The following is a 17,808-nucleotide window of genomic DNA, read 5'->3' as shown; positions in this document are numbered from 1 at the left end:
AAAAAAAAAGGTAGTCCATGCCCACTAGGAGTTTAAATTCTAATAAAAAACTGGAAATCTGTGGGTGAGGAAGAGAGTCAACCTGGGGAAGAGTAAAGGAGGGAGCATGATGCTATCCTGGGTGCTTCTTGAAAGGTAGTGGGGCAGGAATTTCAGAAGTCCTCTGGTCCAGTATCCTCATTTTGCAGAGGAGTCTAGGACTTAAGGGATTTTCTCAAGTACACAGATCTAAGAAGTTTTCTTAGATTTTTCTACTGCTTTAGGTGCTAGGGGTATTGAGACCACACAAATACTCCCCTCCCCCCCCCCCCCCCCCCCGGGAACTTCTCTTCCCTCGTTGCAGCAGGGGAATCATACATAATAAATAAGCATCCTGCAAAGGTTTATAGATATTATGTGTGCTTATGCTTGTATATGCCTATCAATATATATTCATATAGTGATTATTTGAGGAAGAGAAAGTGCAAACAGCTAAGAATTAGGAAAAAAATTTTTCTAGGAATCCTGCAGGTCAGCCTAAGAAGGGGAGGTGAGGCAACCCCCCAGGATAGTTCACAGTCAGGGGGTAACAGCTAGCCAGCCAATTTGGCTGCAATGGGGAGAGCAAGCCAGTCCATGTTGGGCATGCAACCTGAAAGGGTCATCAGCAAGGAGAATTATAAGTGGCTTTAAATTCTGAACTCCAGAGGCAAGAGAGAGCTGTAGAAACTTCTTGAGATGGGTGACATGATAGTTGGATTTATTTTGGAAAGATTATTTTGGCCAAATGGAAGAGAATAGATTGAAGAGAATAGAAGTCGGATGCTGAAAGCCTGGAACTGAGTATGGAGAAGAGAGCAGGCTGGATTGCATTTGGGAAATTATCTGTGCTTTCAGTGATTCCAGGCTTTTCTCTGAAACAAAATCCTTCTTTTTAACAATTTTTCTGGTATTCTTTATGCCTGCAATCACGGAATACCAGAGTATCTGAGAATCAGAATTACAGGTTACTCAAAGTACATTGGGGGAAAAAAAAAACCATGGTGATTTTAACAGATTCAGCTTATCAATATTTATGAATTGCTTATACCAGATGATATAAAATCTATCAGAAAAATGGCATGTAATAGGTACTTAATAAATTAGTGAATTCAATTGAAATAAAAAATGTCTAAGATGAAAAGGAGGTAATCTGGTTTGCAAACATCAAGATCAAAGGGTAACAGACTGACAGCTCAGGTACTGAAGTGCTACTTAGGGAATGACAGGAAATCCTAGCACCTTGGGAGAATCCCCTTGTTAGAGTATTTATAGGAAAACATGCATAATAGCATATGTTTAGAAAGTATGGGATCTTTACCCATGAAGGGAAGAACCACATTAATGAGATTACTAATCTACTGAAAAATGTTATAGCTCTTAAGTATTTTTTCAAATGTGGACTTCTGCATTGTTTTTTTATTCTCCTAAAGAAGACTGCTTATTTTTAGCTACTTTCCCTTCCTTTCCCTCATTATTACCTAGCTCTAAAGAAACAGGTGGTCCCAATTGTATTTGATATTTTATTTTAGTTTCTTCCATTGCATTTCATGGATAACTTTGAAAGCATGGGAAGAAAAATATGTATATGTGTGTATATCCAACCATATGAACAAACTTATAAACAAATTCATACATATCAATAATTATATAGTTATATAAATGTTGTTTATGTATGTGTTTATATATATGTGTGTGTATATTTATACATGTTAATATATTGCTTGCTGTCAAGATATTTGAATTGAAAAATTCTTTCTTACAGAATTCGTCTGAAGAGTCTCAATGCTAACACTGATATCACTTCCTTGGCTCGGAAAGTGGTTGAAGAATGTAAACTCATTCATCCCTCAAAACTAAATGAGGTGGAACAGCTGTTATACTACTTACAGAACCGGCGTGATGCCTTGTCAGGGAAAGGTAAGCAGAAGTCACTGACCTGTATTCAAGGCCAGAGGAACAGAACTGCAAGTATTGATCTTTCGTATTTTGTATTTTCTTAGATTTTACTTTTTTTTTTTTTTGTATTTGCAGAAACATAATTAAGAAATTACATGTCATTTTGATTCAGAAATAATTTAATGGAAAAAAGTTTTATGACAATAAATTCATTTTCTGTGCTCCAAGTAGATGTGCCAAATTTAGTACTGGTCATCATTTTAAAATTTGCAAATTATTTTAAAACCTTATTTTATGATATTTCAGAGATTGGTCAAAGAAAAACATAAAATGTTTCCTTAATCCTTTGTCTCTATTGTTCTATCATCCTTAATCTCTTAATCAGACAAAAAACAGTGAAGACAGATCCTAACAAATAAGTTACTTCAGAGTAGATATTACAAAAGAGCCCAATCCATGATTTTTTGAATTTCATTCTCTCATTATTTAAAAAGGCACAAATGTTTTAATGGTATATCACCTCATATTGATTATTGGTAACTTATTTTGACTGCATTCAAAAAAAATTTAAATCTTTGATAATATGACTTTTCATTGAAACATTCTATCTCCTTCCCTCACCCTTTTAAAATAAAAAAGTCTTGATACTTAAGATATGCATTGCCTCTTATCTGATGCAATCATTCTTGACACGCTGATTTTGTGATCTGTCTACAAACTTGAAATTATTGAAATTATATGCACATGTAAATTATTTTGGTTGTTTTCTCATCAGAAATTTCTTTTTTTTAATTATTCATTACATTCCTGTTAAAAGTAACTTTCTCTACTCTGGTAATAATAGCCATCTCTTTTCATATGTAGATAGTAAAATTTAAAAAAACTTACAGACTATTTTTTTCTGTGCTTCATTTAAAAAACAACAACAATTTTTGGAGGTAGGAGAGGCAGGGGTTCTGTATATCTGCTGTTAATCTGGAATATCCTTAATATCATATTATGATTGTTGAATTTTTCTTAGCAATGTGTTTTTAACATATGATTAGAACGTTTTTACTGTAAGTCCAGGACAAATTCATTCCTTGTACTATTTCAGAAAAGCAGTTTTTCCCCCCCGAGGCTGGGGTTAAGTGACTTGCCCAGGGTCACACAGCTAATATGTGTTAAGTGTCCAAGACCAGATTTGAACTCTGGTCCTCTTGAATTCAGGGCTGGTGCTCTATTCACTGCTCCACCTAGCTGCCCCTCAGAAAAGCATTTTAAAGTAATATTACAAATATATAAATTGTGCATGTTAATTTTCAGACAAGATGCTTCTCAGGGACCAGGATAATAAACATTAAAAACAACTGTTTTATTTTATAACTTACAGACTGCAAACAAGGATATTTAAAATTAAATATTAACTTGATTCTGTGTGAAATATTTGTCATTCTGAATCTTCACTCATATTTAAATTGAACAAATAATTCATCCATTCATCTTTCTGTGCCATTTTCCACATCAGTGAAACGTCAGCTCTTATCAATTATACCTACAGATTAGGGCAACAAGAGAATTAGAACTTTGAATTATGAGTTGCCCACATTTTGGTTGTATTTCTCCTCACATGATGGTCTTTACCATATGGCAGCTTCAGGAATCTAGAAATTGAAGTGATGGGAGACTGTTAGGTAGAAAAGGATATGAAATATGAATAAATAAATAGAATAGAAAAGTTTTGAATATACAGGATACTTATTTTATTGTCATATGTTCCCATTTCAAAGTCCTTCTGTCTTTATTGAGTATGTTCCTAAAGATAGTATCTGTTTTACAAGAAATCTAATTAGGATCAGTACAGCTTCTGGAAAATATTCAGTAAAACCATGAATAAGTTAGAGACTGACAGGAGAGTGTGGACAGACACTGGAGACATAAAGAAATTCCATACATTTCATGGTAAAGGGGATCAAATAGCACAAATCAAAACATTGCTTCTTTGGATGTGGTATTTTAATATTTGCAGGCATGCCAAAAATGTTTCATTAAGTTAAGTGTGAAATATATTTCATATAAAAAAAGATTTTATTTCTCTTGATAATTTTTGTATACTTGAAACACATGAAACTTAGTTTTAAAAATTGCTAAATATACATATATAATATTTTATATTGTGAACTCTCTAAACTTTCTTTTTATTATTTTCTGTTACTCAAATAATTCTAGCATCATGATAAAATATGCATTTGTTCATAAAATTTTATTGTAATAAAATCTTATTGCTTTAATTTATTTGCTGGGACAGTTTCTAATCTACACTTCCACAAAAGGGTGTACTTTCTTTCTGTTAAAGTAACTAAAGCTTTAATAATAACAATGATGATAGTTAATAGCAGATGCCCTACCTCTTTCAAAGTAATAAAAGTTTGAATAATAACAAAAACAATTACAACTAACATTTATTTGGTGCCTACTGTGTGTCAATCACTATGCAAGCATTTTACAAATGTTACCTCATTTGATCTTCCTTATTTTGTGAGGGAGGTGCTGTTTTTATCCCCATTTTACAGTTGTGGAAACTGAGGCAAACAAGCCAAATAACGTACCCAGGGTCCACTAGCTAGTAAGTTAATGGATGAGGTCACATTTGAACTCAAGTTTTCCTGACTCCAGGCACAATGTTCTGTGCAATATGGTGCCACCTAGTGGCAATTGCCTTGGTAGTAGTAATCTATAAAGAGCTATAAAGAATCATGATTTCGATACTATCAATCAGTCTGTGCTCATTCACATCCCAAAATATATTCTTATCATATATATTATGATATCATATATATCATATATCATATATATTCTTATGCACTGAGATATTTCTAAAAGTTCGAACTTCCTAATATGAAGCCAATGCCAGAGCATAAATACACCAGAGATTCTTCTTGAAAATAAGTAGATTTACAATTTAGCTTTTAAAAATTGACCCATTTTACTAGATTACTTACTTTAAATTTAAGTTGCATAAGTATTTGTGGATAGGGACTCTATAACTTCTCTTTCTTCACTGACTCTTCATGATGGAAAGTTACAGTGGGGAAAGAGAATTTGCCAAGGCAAATAGACTAATCACCTTATTTGAAAATAACCAGGGTGTAGATATAGAACATTAGTCACTACAGTGTTTTCTCCAAATCCCATGAACTGTTTTGAAGTGCGGCTGTAGCATCAGTTTTCTCTGTTTGCTTCCAAGTTTTGAATGTTTCATGATTTCCTAAGAGGTGTTTGGGTAAGGTTGAACTTGATAAGGCTCCATAATCACTGAAGTATCTAAAGTACTTAATAATTGGAATTGATGATTGTAGTAGAGTTGATTACTCCAGTTTATTCTTTTGTAGTCTTTGTTTATATTTTTAGAAAATTTTTTTGCATCCCAAACTTCTAAATTTTAGAGTAAGGCGTATCTGAAAGTTGATAGATTCTGTGAGTCATTCTAAACCAATGTGACACAATATGTAGTATTATTTAAAAGTGCTTAGTGATTTAATTTGCCACAAAAAATTATTCAGATATTACTGACAAAATTTGCTAATATTCTAAAGATAAAAGATAAAAATTTTTTCTGAATAAATGGAAATCTGAACTATAGTGCATAGTGACTTATGATATTAATCACTATGGTATAATCTAGAAAACAAGAAAAAAATAGCTTAAGAATGGATCAATAAATTTTCCATAGATCATTATATTTGTTTAATAAATATAAAATGAATTTTGAAATTTTTATTGTTCATGCTGTTTTTGAAGAGGACCAAGGATATTACAGGTTGATGTCTTGTAAGTGAATTGGATTTGAGAGAGACAGAGTTAAATAAAATCATCAGCTTCACTCGCTGTTCCTGAATTAGCAATGTCTAGTGGCAATACAAAAGTCAGGAAGACAGGCATTGGCCAGGATGCAGTGCTGACCATGCTCTAAGCACTTCACAGCATCAGCTACCTTCCTGGCCACTGGAACACATTGTTTTCATTTACCCATTCTACTATGGAAAGTCTTCACATGCTTAGAGTGGACCTCCCTCTACAACACAAATGGGTTGGAGGCCTATTGGTTACACTCCAATCTGGTTTAGCCTGTCTGCTGAGGCGGTTTACCAGGAAGTAGCCCTTGAACCTTCTCTAGCTTCTTGGAGCCCCTGGTGAAGGTCGAGGGAAGGTGGAAACCAGATAAGTACCTCACACTGGAGAGGCTAATCCTTCTGAAGACCCCGTGTGCCCCCTAAGTTTTATTGGAACATTCACAAAGTCCTATTTAGTTGCCTCTTTTGCTTACAAGTGACTCTGGATTCTTGAAAGACATGCCAAGGGAATCTAGCTCTAATAAGTTCTGCTATGCTGGGCACGCTTCAGGTGTGATACTGGCAAAAAGATTGGATTGTTTGAGGACCCAAAGATGAAGAACTTTTATTTCTGATTTTTTTGTTAATGGCAACATGAAACAAAAACACAAAGTGGCCCTCTCCATGATCCCCATCTATTTTTTCATTGATGTAGAATAAAAAGGGGACAAAGGAAGCTAAGAATCACACATTACTTAGATTATCTATAAATATTTGCTTTATATTTTGCCAGTAAGAACCGTGTTCATAAGTGAATGATCAGAATTTTATTAATCTTGATATATTCACTATAAATAAAACCAGAAGAAGTCATAGCTAAATAGAAGAATAATTCTCGTTTTACTTGAAAGGAAAAAAAAATTTATTATTTGTGCAATGGAAACAAATACACATAATGTCATGCATTATCTCATAAAACAGTAAAAAGATCAGCATGAAAATAACGAACAGTTTACATGCATTTATTGCCAGAGATACGAAATAAGTTATATGAGGAATTTGATAAGGCCTAATAAGTTATATCAATGTGTAGCTAATTGAGCTAAAAGCTTTTAGCATAAGAAATGAGAGATGCCAATGACTTGTAAATTAAACAGAAATGTTAAGCATATAAAAAAGAAGTGGGGTTTTTCCAAGAAACTATTATAGGGAAACTGAGGTGACTCTGTGATGCATAGAGTCTTGGACCTGGAGTCAGTAAAGCCTAGATTCAAATATAATTCACACACTGACTAGCTGGTCCTGAGCAAACTGCTTAATCTCTTTTTGCCTCAGTTTCTACATCAATAAAATGAGGGTGATAATAGCACTCAATTCCTACAGTTGTGAAAAACAAATAATCATAATTATTATAAAACACTGAGCATGGTGCCTGATACATAGTAGTATAGGCTCTATATAAATGTTGGCTCTTATCAGCTATTGTTAAGAATTGGAAGGTGGTAGATACAAATTAGCACTGAATAGTGTTAGAAAAATAAAAACTGATTTTTTTTTCAATTTATTTTTTTAGTAACTTTTTTATTATTATTAAAGCTTTTTATTTACAAAACATATGCATGGGTAATTTTTCCAACATTGACCCTTGCATAACCTTTTATTCCAAATTTTCTCCTCCTTCCCCCCATCTCCTTCCCCTAGTTGCAGGTAGTCCAATATATGTTAAGTATGTTGAAATACATGTTAGATCCTATGTATACATATTTATATAATTATCTTGTTGCACAAGAAAAATCAGATCAAGAAGGAAGAAAAAGAAAAACTAAGAAAGAAAAAAAAAATACAAGCAAATAACAACAGAGAAAGTAAGAATGCTATGTTATGTTCTACACCCTGTTCCCACGGTTCTCTCTCTGAGTGTGAATGGCTCTCTTCATCATTGCATAAGTGGAACTGGTTTGAATCATCTCAATGTTGAAGAGAGCCATGTCCAGCAGAATTGATTGTTGTATATTCTTCTTGTTGCCATATATAATGATCTCCTGGTTATGCTCATTTCACTAAGCGCCAGCTCATGTAGGTCTCTCCAAGCCTCTCTGAAATCATCCTGCTGGTTGTTTCTTACAGAACAATAATATTCCATAGCATTCATTTATTTATTCAACCATTCTCTAATTGATGGGCATCCACTCAGTTTCCAGTTTCTGGCCACTACAAAGAGGGCTGCCACAAACACTTTTGCACATACAGGTCCCTTTCCCTCCTTTAAGATCTCTTTGGGATATCATCCCAATAAAAAACATTGCTGGATCAAAGGGTATGCACAGCTTTATAACTTTTTGAGCATAGTTCCAAACCACTGTCCAGAATGGTTGGATCCATTCACAGTTCCAGTTTTTCCAACAATGTATCAGTGTCCCAGTTTTCCCACATCCCCTTCAACATTCATCATTATCTTTTCCTGCCATTTTAGCCAATCTGAGAAGCATGTAGTGGTATCTCAGAGTTGTCTTAATTTGCATTTCTCTGATCAGTGGTGATTTGGAGCACTTCTTGTGCCTACAAACAGTTTCAATTTCTTTACCTGAAAATTGTCTGTTCATGTCCTTTGGCCATCAATTGGAAAACGGCTTAAACTATTATAAATTTGAGTTAATTCTCTATACATTTTAGAAATAAGCCTTTATCAGATCCTTTGGATGTAAAAACATTTTCCCAATTTATTGTTTCCCTTCTAATCTTGTCTGCATTAGTTTTGTTTATACAAAAACTTTTTAAATTAATATAATCAAAATTATCTTATTTTATGATGAATAATGGTCTCTAGTTCTTCTTTGGTCACAAATTCCTTCCTCTTCCACAAATCTGAGAAGTAAACTATCCTATGTTCTTCTAATTTGTTTATAGTATCATTCTTTATGTCTAGATCATGAACTCATTTCGACCTTATCTTAGTATATGGTGTTAAATATTCCATATTGATTGGAATTCCATATAGATATTGATTGGTATAGCACTAAATAAATAGATTAAAAACCGATTATTTTAAAAACAAGAAATGACTCATTACTGATATGGGAGTCGTTCTTGAATTAGCTGTGTTATCAGGCCCCCTACTTGTTAGTGTGAAAATCAAATTTTCATATAGCTACAAGATTAAAAATGAGAAAAGGTAAGTTTTCAATTACAATAATGTCAATATGACCTGTTTAACTGTGTTATTTTAACAACAAAAAAAGGGGGGGAGGAATGGACAAAAGAAAGAAAGTTGATAGTAATGATGACAGTTTTGTATAAAGTTCATTTGATTTAAATCAGTTTCCATCAGATCTCATGATCAAGCAGACCTACAAATGTGTGAGATTTCTCACAAAATAATTTTATATAGATAGAAAAAACAAATTGAGGAAAGTTACTTAAAGAGATAACTGCCTTTAAAGAAAAGAACTATAACAATAGATCCTATTTTGGGGTGAGGGAGAGAGAAAGCAAGCAATATTGAAGAGAAATGGTGGAAAATTAAATATAAACCTAATTCATAACTTTAAATGTGAATGTATTAAACAATCCAATAAAATAAAAGAGAACAATAAATTTGATGGGAAAATAAACCCCACAATCTTTTGCTTACATGAAATATTATTAAAAGGCAAAAATAGCCAGAATAAAAATAATGATCTGGAATAAATTTAGTATATATTGTGCCACAGTTTCCTTTTATTGTCCTGACTCAGTTTCCCTAAATTGTCCTGCCTCAGTTCCTATATTACCCCTCCCTCCTAATCATGATGATCCAGATAAGGAGAAAGACATTCTATCTTAGACATCATCAGAATGTTCGGTGCCTCTCTCCATTCTGGCATCCCAACTTATCAGAATGTCTGGTGCCTCCCCTCCCCCTGTCAGAACTGGATTGATAGTCTGTTCCCACTCTCTCCACCCCTGCCTTGGTCTACTCCTGTAGCTGAGCCACATGTGTGTATATACTTCCTGGGAAGCACACATTAGCTGCTGGATGCTTTGGACATCAGCCCTGGGGGCAGTGTGCTCCCAGTACAATTTCTTCCTTTCAAATAAAATATTAAAAACTCTCTAATCTCTATCTTGCCTCAGTTTCTCCAGCATTAGAGTATGCATCACATGAATCCAAAAAAAAAAAAAACCAAAAAAAAAAAAAAAACCCCAGAAGTTATGATCATACCAGACAAAGCAAAAATAAAAATTTATAAAATAAAGAGACAAACAAGAAAAGTTAACAATATTCTGAAATGAAACATAACAATGTCAGTATTAAACTTATTTACTCTTAAGTGCCTTAGCAACTAAATAAATAAAAGTGAAATTAATTGAATTACTAAAAGACACAGAATATAATAGTGGCAAAATTGGGGGGGGGGGGAAAGCTGAAGAAACTAGAGCCAAAACACTTAAGGTATGTTCTAAGTTACCTTGGGCTGGGAAAAAAAAAAATTGCCTGTCCTTTTGTTAGTTCTGCTGTTCTAGTATTTGTTTTGAGACATTATTTAAATTGAGGGCAATTTGGGAGAGCACAGGCAAATTCCTGCTTTTTCTCTACTATTTTCATATATTTTCTCTTTTTCTTTCTCTCTCTCTTTTGCTCTCTCTCTCTCCCTTTCTCCTTTTTGTTCCCCTTCTCCTCTCTGTCTGTCTCTATCTCTTTCTTGATTTCACTACTGCTCGATCTCTTTTTTTTTTTTTTTTTTTTTTTAATTCTCTGTTATAAAAGATGGCCTTCAGATGGGGAAGGGATACTGGGGAAATTTTACATAATATAAAAAACACAAATTACAAGTAAAATTTATTTAAATTTTTAAAAAGGTGACTAAAAAGATGAGCTATAATAAAATGTGAGAGGGATAACATTGGTATTGGTGTGCTCCAATGGTATTCACGTGATGTCAAGAAAATGTATAGAGGAATGATCTTGTGAATCACTTAACCTCTTTGGACCTCTTGCCTTAAGGAATGAAGGTTTTGGCCTAGATAATGTTTGAGGTCTCTTATAGGTCTCGATCTATGATCCCATTTTTTGTGTAAAGACACTCAGAATATTTACTAGTCCTCTTTTGATGGAAGGTCACAGACAAAATTCATCAAAAATAGGTTTTAGCTTTGGTACATTATGGTGAGATCATCAGTCTATTGGAATATTTGAGAATTATAAAGTGAAATTGTATTCGTAAAAATGTCATATGTCTTAACTGTGTGATATATATTCATTGATAATACTTAGTTGTTTTAGGTGCCAAGGAAGGGAAAATTACTGTCAACTATAAAACCTTTTGAAAGAATTTCAACCTAATCTCTCTTTGCAATGAGATTACTTCTTAATTATTTGAGGTCTGGTTTTCCAGTGTGTGAATTGTGTAAGCTTTTTCTTTACTTCTTTATATCCTTGCAGTCTACCTTTGTACCTTTTTTTTCATTCTCATTTGAAATGTAATTAATTAAGCAGGAAACTAGGGTGAACACACTACTATACAGAAAGTTTACACCATTGAATAAAATGAAAAAAAATTATGGATAAATATTTACATGGCTTACTTACATAAGTATAAATTCATTACACAACCATACCTCTTTGTTTGAGGACAGAAATAACAGTTTATTTTCCTAAATCAGATTGAAAATATTCAGCTAAGCTAGAATTTCTAGGAAATTAGAATAGCAAAGTCCTTTCTCATAATTTCTCTGCTTTTTATTGTTACAGAAAAAAAGGAAAAATCCAGCAAGCCTAAAGATCCACCTCCTTTTGAAGGAATGGAGGTAAGACTATACTTTAATAGGAAGTTAAGTTTAAAATATTGTAGCTAAATAATTGTTTATTTTTTCTTTAAATAATGATAGCGACCAAATTAGTGAAGTGTAAAGGTTTTTCATAAATTACACTGAAAAAGAACTTTATGATTACTGCTAAAAAAAAAAGTTTCTTTTTTTTTTTTTTTTTTTAAATAATAATAGTTTTTTATTTACCAGATATTTGCCTGGGTAATTTTACAACATTGACAATTGCTAAAACTCTTTTTTTCCAATTTTTCCCCTCCTTCCCCCCACTCCCAGATGGCAGGTCGGCCAATACGTGTTAAATATGTTACAGTATAAATTAAATACATTATATGTATACATGACCAAACAGTTGTTTTGCTGAACAAAAAGAATCCGACTTTAAAATAGTGTATATTTAGCCTGTGAAGGAAATCCAAAATGCAGGCAGACAAAATTAGAGGGATTGGAAATTCTATGTAGTGGTTCATAGTCATCTCCCAGAGTTCTTTCGCTGGGTGTAGCTGGCTCAGTTCACCATTGCTCTTTTGGAACTGATTTGGTTCGGCTCACTGTTGGAGAGGGCCACGTCCATCAGAATTGATCATCATATAGTATTGTTGTTGAAGTATATAATGATCTCCTGGTTCTGCTCATTTCACTCAGCATCAGTTCATGTAAGTCTCTCCAGGCCTTTCTGAAATCATCCTGTTGGTCATACCTTGTCCATCGGAGAGAGACAGAGCAGACCCTTGAAACAAAGGAGAAGACCCAAGAAACATTGGGAGGTTCCATTGCTGACTGTGCCCACCACTGAAAGAACCTGGCAGTTATGGCGTTTGACTCATGGACATCAAAAATTGTTGGACTTGAAAACCGTCAGGAATCATTGGATTCTCTGACATGTGATAAGACCGTTATAGGACTTGAAAACTCTTAGGAAACATTGGATTCTCTGGGATATCATAAGACTATTGTAGGACTTGAAAGCCCCCAGGAATCATTGGATTCTCTGAGACATCATAAGACTATTGTAGGACTTGAAAGCTCTCAGGAATCATTGGATTCTCTGAGACATCATAAGACTATTGTAGGACTTGAAAGCCCTCAGGAATCATTGGATTCTCTGAGGCATCATAAGACTGTTGCAGGACTTCAAAACCTGTAGGGATCATTGGATTCCCTAACATATAAAAAGACTGATGTGGGACTTCAAAAACTTGTAGGGATCATTGGATTCCCTAATACATGAAGCAATGGACAATAGATTAGTTTTGTACTATCTTTTGGTTGCTGAAGAAGGCGTATGTGTGACTGATGTTTACATACCCTCCTTCTAGGACTTCCGGAAATCTTTTACAAAACCGTGTTGATATATATTGTTTATTATATCACCACTTGTATGTACAATTCATGTTTGTTACACCCCATCGAGCCTGCACTGACTGTGGGGAGAGTCATCACTAATAGCCTCTGCATTATTGCTATGTGCTTGTGTAATAACTCCCATGCTGGTTTGTGCATACTTGTCTCTAATAAGACCCTTCAACCCAGAAACCCGCTAGCAATCCCCACTTCCCTTTGGTGCTTTTCATCTCCCTTCCTGATTTGTCAGGGAGGGCGTGATCATCTCCTTTTTAGTGTTTTCATCTCCCTTCCTGAGAAGTTGGGGGGGGGGGGAATGATCACCTCCTTTTTGGGGTTCTCACCTCCCTGAAAAGTCAGGGATGGTGTGACCACCTGTGTTCTAAAACAAAAGAAAGTGGTTGATGTAAAGGGTTAGAACTGAGCAAATGCACTTGGATAATGGAGCATGTGAGACTAATTGCCAATTGGAAGTTCTCTATTAACTTGTTTGAAGGTTGACCCTCCCCAGCTGTTCTGTGCTGACTTGATTGGTGGGACAAAGAGGGGGAAGTGACGTATTGTGGGGAAGTAGGAGGAGGAAATTGAGGCATTCTCTTGTGGCGGTTGAGAGAGGAAGGTGGTGTGGAGATTACTAGATCTAATCCCCTGACGGTGACCTCAAGAGACCAAGAATAAAGACTTTTGATTAGCCTGACTCCTGCTGATTTCTGGGAAGACAGAGTTCCAGCAAACAATAATATCCCATACTATTCATATACCACAATTTATTCAGCCAATCTCCAATTGATGAACATCCACTTAGTTTCCAGTTTCTGGCCACTACAAAGAGGCTGCTACAAACATTTTTGCACATACAGGTCCCTTTCCCTTCTTTAAGATCTCTTTGGGATACAAACCCAGTAGCAACACTGCTGGGTCAAAGGGTATGCACAGTTTGATAACTTTTTGAGCATAGTTACAAATTTCTCTCCAGAATGGCTAGATGGAATACCAGTTTCTTAAACAATAAAGAGGAATAATGTTGACTATGACTTATATGCCATGATTTCTTATAATGAGATATGGATAAAGTTTTAAAACATTTATAATAAAATTATTTTATTGAATGGTTCTTTTAGTCTGTTGTAATTCCAAGGAATTATTCAGAATAGCACAATATTTAAGACAATCTACATTTGGAGTAACACTAATTCCAATTTTTAGAGTATGTACTTTTAAAAAATATTTTGTGCTTTTATAATCACTACTGACCTAGTGTCCCAATCCTAAATGTCCAGTTCTTTCCACATCAAAAAGAAGTCCATTACAATTCTCTTAGAAATTTCTCATTGTAAGGGAGTATTAATTCCAATCTTGTGCCAAAAAATAAATTCATGTTTGGGCTATACATTAGGTATAATTTTTTTTTTCCACTATAGTATTTTCTACCTCTCTCTTTGTTTATTTCAGATTGATGAAGTGGCTAACATTAATGATATGGATGAGTACATTGAATTGTTGTATGAAGATATTCCTGACAAGGTGCGCGGTTCTGCCTTGATTCTGCAGCTTGCTCGGAACCCTGATAATTTGGAAGAACTACTGCTCAATGGTGATTTACACACATCCTGATTTTATTATATTTTAAACAATTTTATTTATTTAACATTTTCCCCAGTTGTATTTAAAACAACTTTTTTACATTTTTTTTTAAATTTTTGAATTCCAGATTCTCTCTCTTATCCCCAGCCCCCATTAAAAAGTCACATGTGAAATTATGCAAAACATTTCCATAAGTCATGTGAAATAAAATATAGATCTCCCACCCTAAACAAACAAAAAACCCCTAAGAAAAATGAAGTTAAAAAATTTTAAAAAAGAGAGAGTAAATTTCAATCTGTATTCAGACACAATTAGTTCCTTCTCTGAGAATGGATAGGATTTTTCATCATAAGTGCTTCAGAATAGTAGTGAATTGTTTTACTGCTGAGAATAGCAAAGTCATTTACAGCTGGTCATCTCAGAATATTATTACTACTTTTGGATATTGCACATTTCACTTTGCTTGAGTTCATGTAGAACTTGCCAGATTTTTTTTTTCTGAGAGCATCCTACTTATCATTTCCCATAAAACAGTATTCCATCATAATTACATTCCAGAATTTATTCAGCCATTCCCCCAATTGATGTGTATCCCCTTAATTTCCAATTTTTTGCCCAGAGAAGAGAGCTGCTATAAATATTTTCATGCATATAAGCTTTTTTTCCTTTTTAAAAAATATCTTTTGGGACTTGCCTAGAAGTGGTACTGTTAGGTTAAAGAATTTGCATGAATTTAAAGCTCTTTAGGAATAGATCATATCTTTTGCTCACTTATCAGTAGGGTTATTATTTTTTATAAATTTGACTCAGTTCCCTCTATGGCTTTATCAGAGAAATTTTTTCAAAATTCTTTTCACAATTACTATTGCTAACTGTATTTCCCTATAGTGTTCGGGTTGTTTTTCTGGAGTTCTCTGAACCAGCCTTCATTTCAGCAGAGTAATCACCACCAGAATAGCCAGGGATAAAGTCCAAAATCTTTATTACTTTACTTTTTTGTGTCCTTCTGATAAGACTTGGTTTCAGTGGAGAAAAGTAGGATAGACAGGCCTGCCACCCTGGTGGTGTGAGATGGAATGAATGAATCTGGCTGAGTTTGTCTCAGCTTATATACTCTATTATAATTACATTATCATAGGTGTGAATCTTATAGAATAGGTGTTAATCTTGCAGAATTATATTAAGTATTAAATACCTGTACTGAACTAGAGAACTATTAATCACCATGCTAAACTAGATAACCATTGTCTCATCAATTCTACTGGGTTAGAATTCTACCTTGTTAGAATCCTTGTTTCAAGTCCAGAGTTCTGGCCCACAATATTTCCTGCTATCTTTTGTTTTAGAACATAGGTGGTCACGCCCTCCCTGACTTCTCAGAAAAAGGGTGTGAAAATACCATAAAAGAAGGTGATCAAGCCCTCCCATCTCAGAAAGGGAGATGAAAACATCAAAGGGAATGGGGAATCAAACCAGATTAGTGGGTTCTGAAAGGTCTTACTTGAAACAGATATATATAAATTCATCAATATGGAAGGTATTACAAACAACCAACATGAATCAACATGAGGAATTGTACATGTCCATTAGTCCTAGAAATAGTCCAAAACCAATCTATGTTTCATTACTTCACGTGTCAGGGAATTCAAGGATACCTACAAGTTTTGAAGTCCTTCCAATAATCTCATCATGTGTCAGGGAATCCAATTATTCCTGCAAATTTTGAAGTCCTGTATCATTCTTATCATGTCTCAGGGAATCCAAAGATTGCTGCTGGTTTTGAAGTTCTGCAACAGTCTTTATCAACAATTTTCCATCTTAGGGAATCCAGTGATTCCTTCTAGTTTTAAAGTCCTGCAAGTCTCATTATCAGCCATGCTCTTTCAGTGTCTTATATTTCCTACGTCTTCTCCTTTGTTTTGAGGTTTTTCTCTTTTTCTGTCTGTCTCAAGATGCTGGTTGGCAACCATTTGAGTCCTTCTCCATCTGCAGATATACAAGCAAACCCTTTCCCCCAAGCAGTTAACCTATCTGATCCCTTCCATTCACCACTTTCTGGATCTCTCCACATCATCTGGCAGTTATATTGGAGCTGCTAACACTGGACACCATACTTCTGTTGGGTTAAAAAGCCTGAATTCTCCCCAATTTTAATCCCTTTCTTCCATCTGATTACTTCTCTGCTGATTGATCATATTAGAGTCCTAACTTCTAAAGACTCTCTGGGTGTAAACTCAACTGCTATCATGCCTCACCTGGTTTTTGCCTGGGGCTCTGGACCTGGGCCCCACCTCTCATTTCCCTGGGTCAATCTACAAGTAGAAGCCCTTGTTGCATTTTGTACATGGGGTTTTGGGTCTTATTCTTTTATCCTGTCTTCTCACTCTAAGTCTATGTCAACATTGAGCTTTCAGATGCTCTACTTTACCACACTGAAAGCATTGAAGAGTCTCTCTGGAAGTCCCTTGCCAAGAAGGACCCTGTCTTCCCATGTTCTGCATCACAGCCTGGGTATAAAAGGCATTTGTGCCCACTGTAGAACAGCATCTTATGATCTCTTCTTGCGTAGTCCTAGAAGAATTCTTCTACAAAGCTCAGTAGCATTTTCTCTAGCAAATTGTCTTATAATTCCTGTAGCTGCATTTGTTTGTATGATAGCAGTTTGCAGACGTCCCACAAAATCAACAAAGGATTCGTTTGGACTTTGCTCTATTTTTGTGAAGGCTTCCCCTCTATCTTGTTTTCCTGGGAGGGAGTCCCATGCTTTGATAGCAGCAGCAATTTGCTCATATGCTGTCAATGGGTAATTAATCTGTGCTGAAGTGTCTGCATACTGTCCTTTACCTGCTAGTTGGTCTGTATATTAACTTCAGTTTGCCTATTTTGTAGGGCTTGTATTCTACATAGTTCATTATACTACAAAAGCCACAACAAGTTTTGTCCAGGTTCTAAACATATCCTTGCTATGGATTTCCAATCACTAGGGGTTAAAATTTCATAAGCCAAATTCTCTAGTAACATCTTAACATAGGATGATGAAGCTCCATAAAAAGTGCAACACTTTTTCAAGTCTTTTATTTTTTCCAGATCAAAAGGAGTATATCTTTTCCTTTGTCGACCTGAAGAGTCAAACTCTTGAATAACAGAGTATGCTTCTATTAAATCAGATATATCCTGTCCTTCATTTTTAGCTTTAACTAGTACTTTTTGTAATCTTGTCATAGGCTGCTTCATAGGTGGTGCTGATTATGTTACTGCCCCTCCCCCTCCTCCTCCCTCCACCCATGAAGGGTTAATTGAAGGGGGTAGGTCAGGGGACGGTCAATGCCCTAATGGCTCCTACTGT

At 34.8% G+C, this 17,808-nt stretch overlaps 1 protein-coding gene across 3 annotated transcripts in view; it reads left to right on the top strand.

The window, feature by feature from the left end:
- The window catches only part of KIFAP3 (kinesin associated protein 3), a 213,127-nt gene that overhangs the window by 36,618 nt on the left and 158,701 nt on the right, over positions 1–17,808 (top strand). For all 3 annotated transcript variants that reach the window (XM_074308323.1, XM_074308321.1, XM_074308322.1), the window contains exons 3-5: positions 1,784–1,938; positions 11,461–11,516; positions 14,331–14,472. In XM_074308323.1, coding sequence (XP_074164424.1) covers positions 1,784–1,938; positions 11,461–11,516; positions 14,331–14,472 — 353 coding nt within the window. The remainder of the gene's footprint in view (positions 1–1,783; positions 1,939–11,460; positions 11,517–14,330; positions 14,473–17,808) is intronic.

Source organism: Sminthopsis crassicaudata, chromosome 4, assembly GCF_048593235.1.
Source record: "Sminthopsis crassicaudata isolate SCR6 chromosome 4, ASM4859323v1, whole genome shotgun sequence".
NCBI lineage: Eukaryota > Metazoa > Chordata > Mammalia > Dasyuromorphia > Dasyuridae > Sminthopsis > Sminthopsis crassicaudata.
Note: the sequence above shows the minus strand (reverse complement) of the source record. Positions and strands in the feature narration are given on the sequence as shown.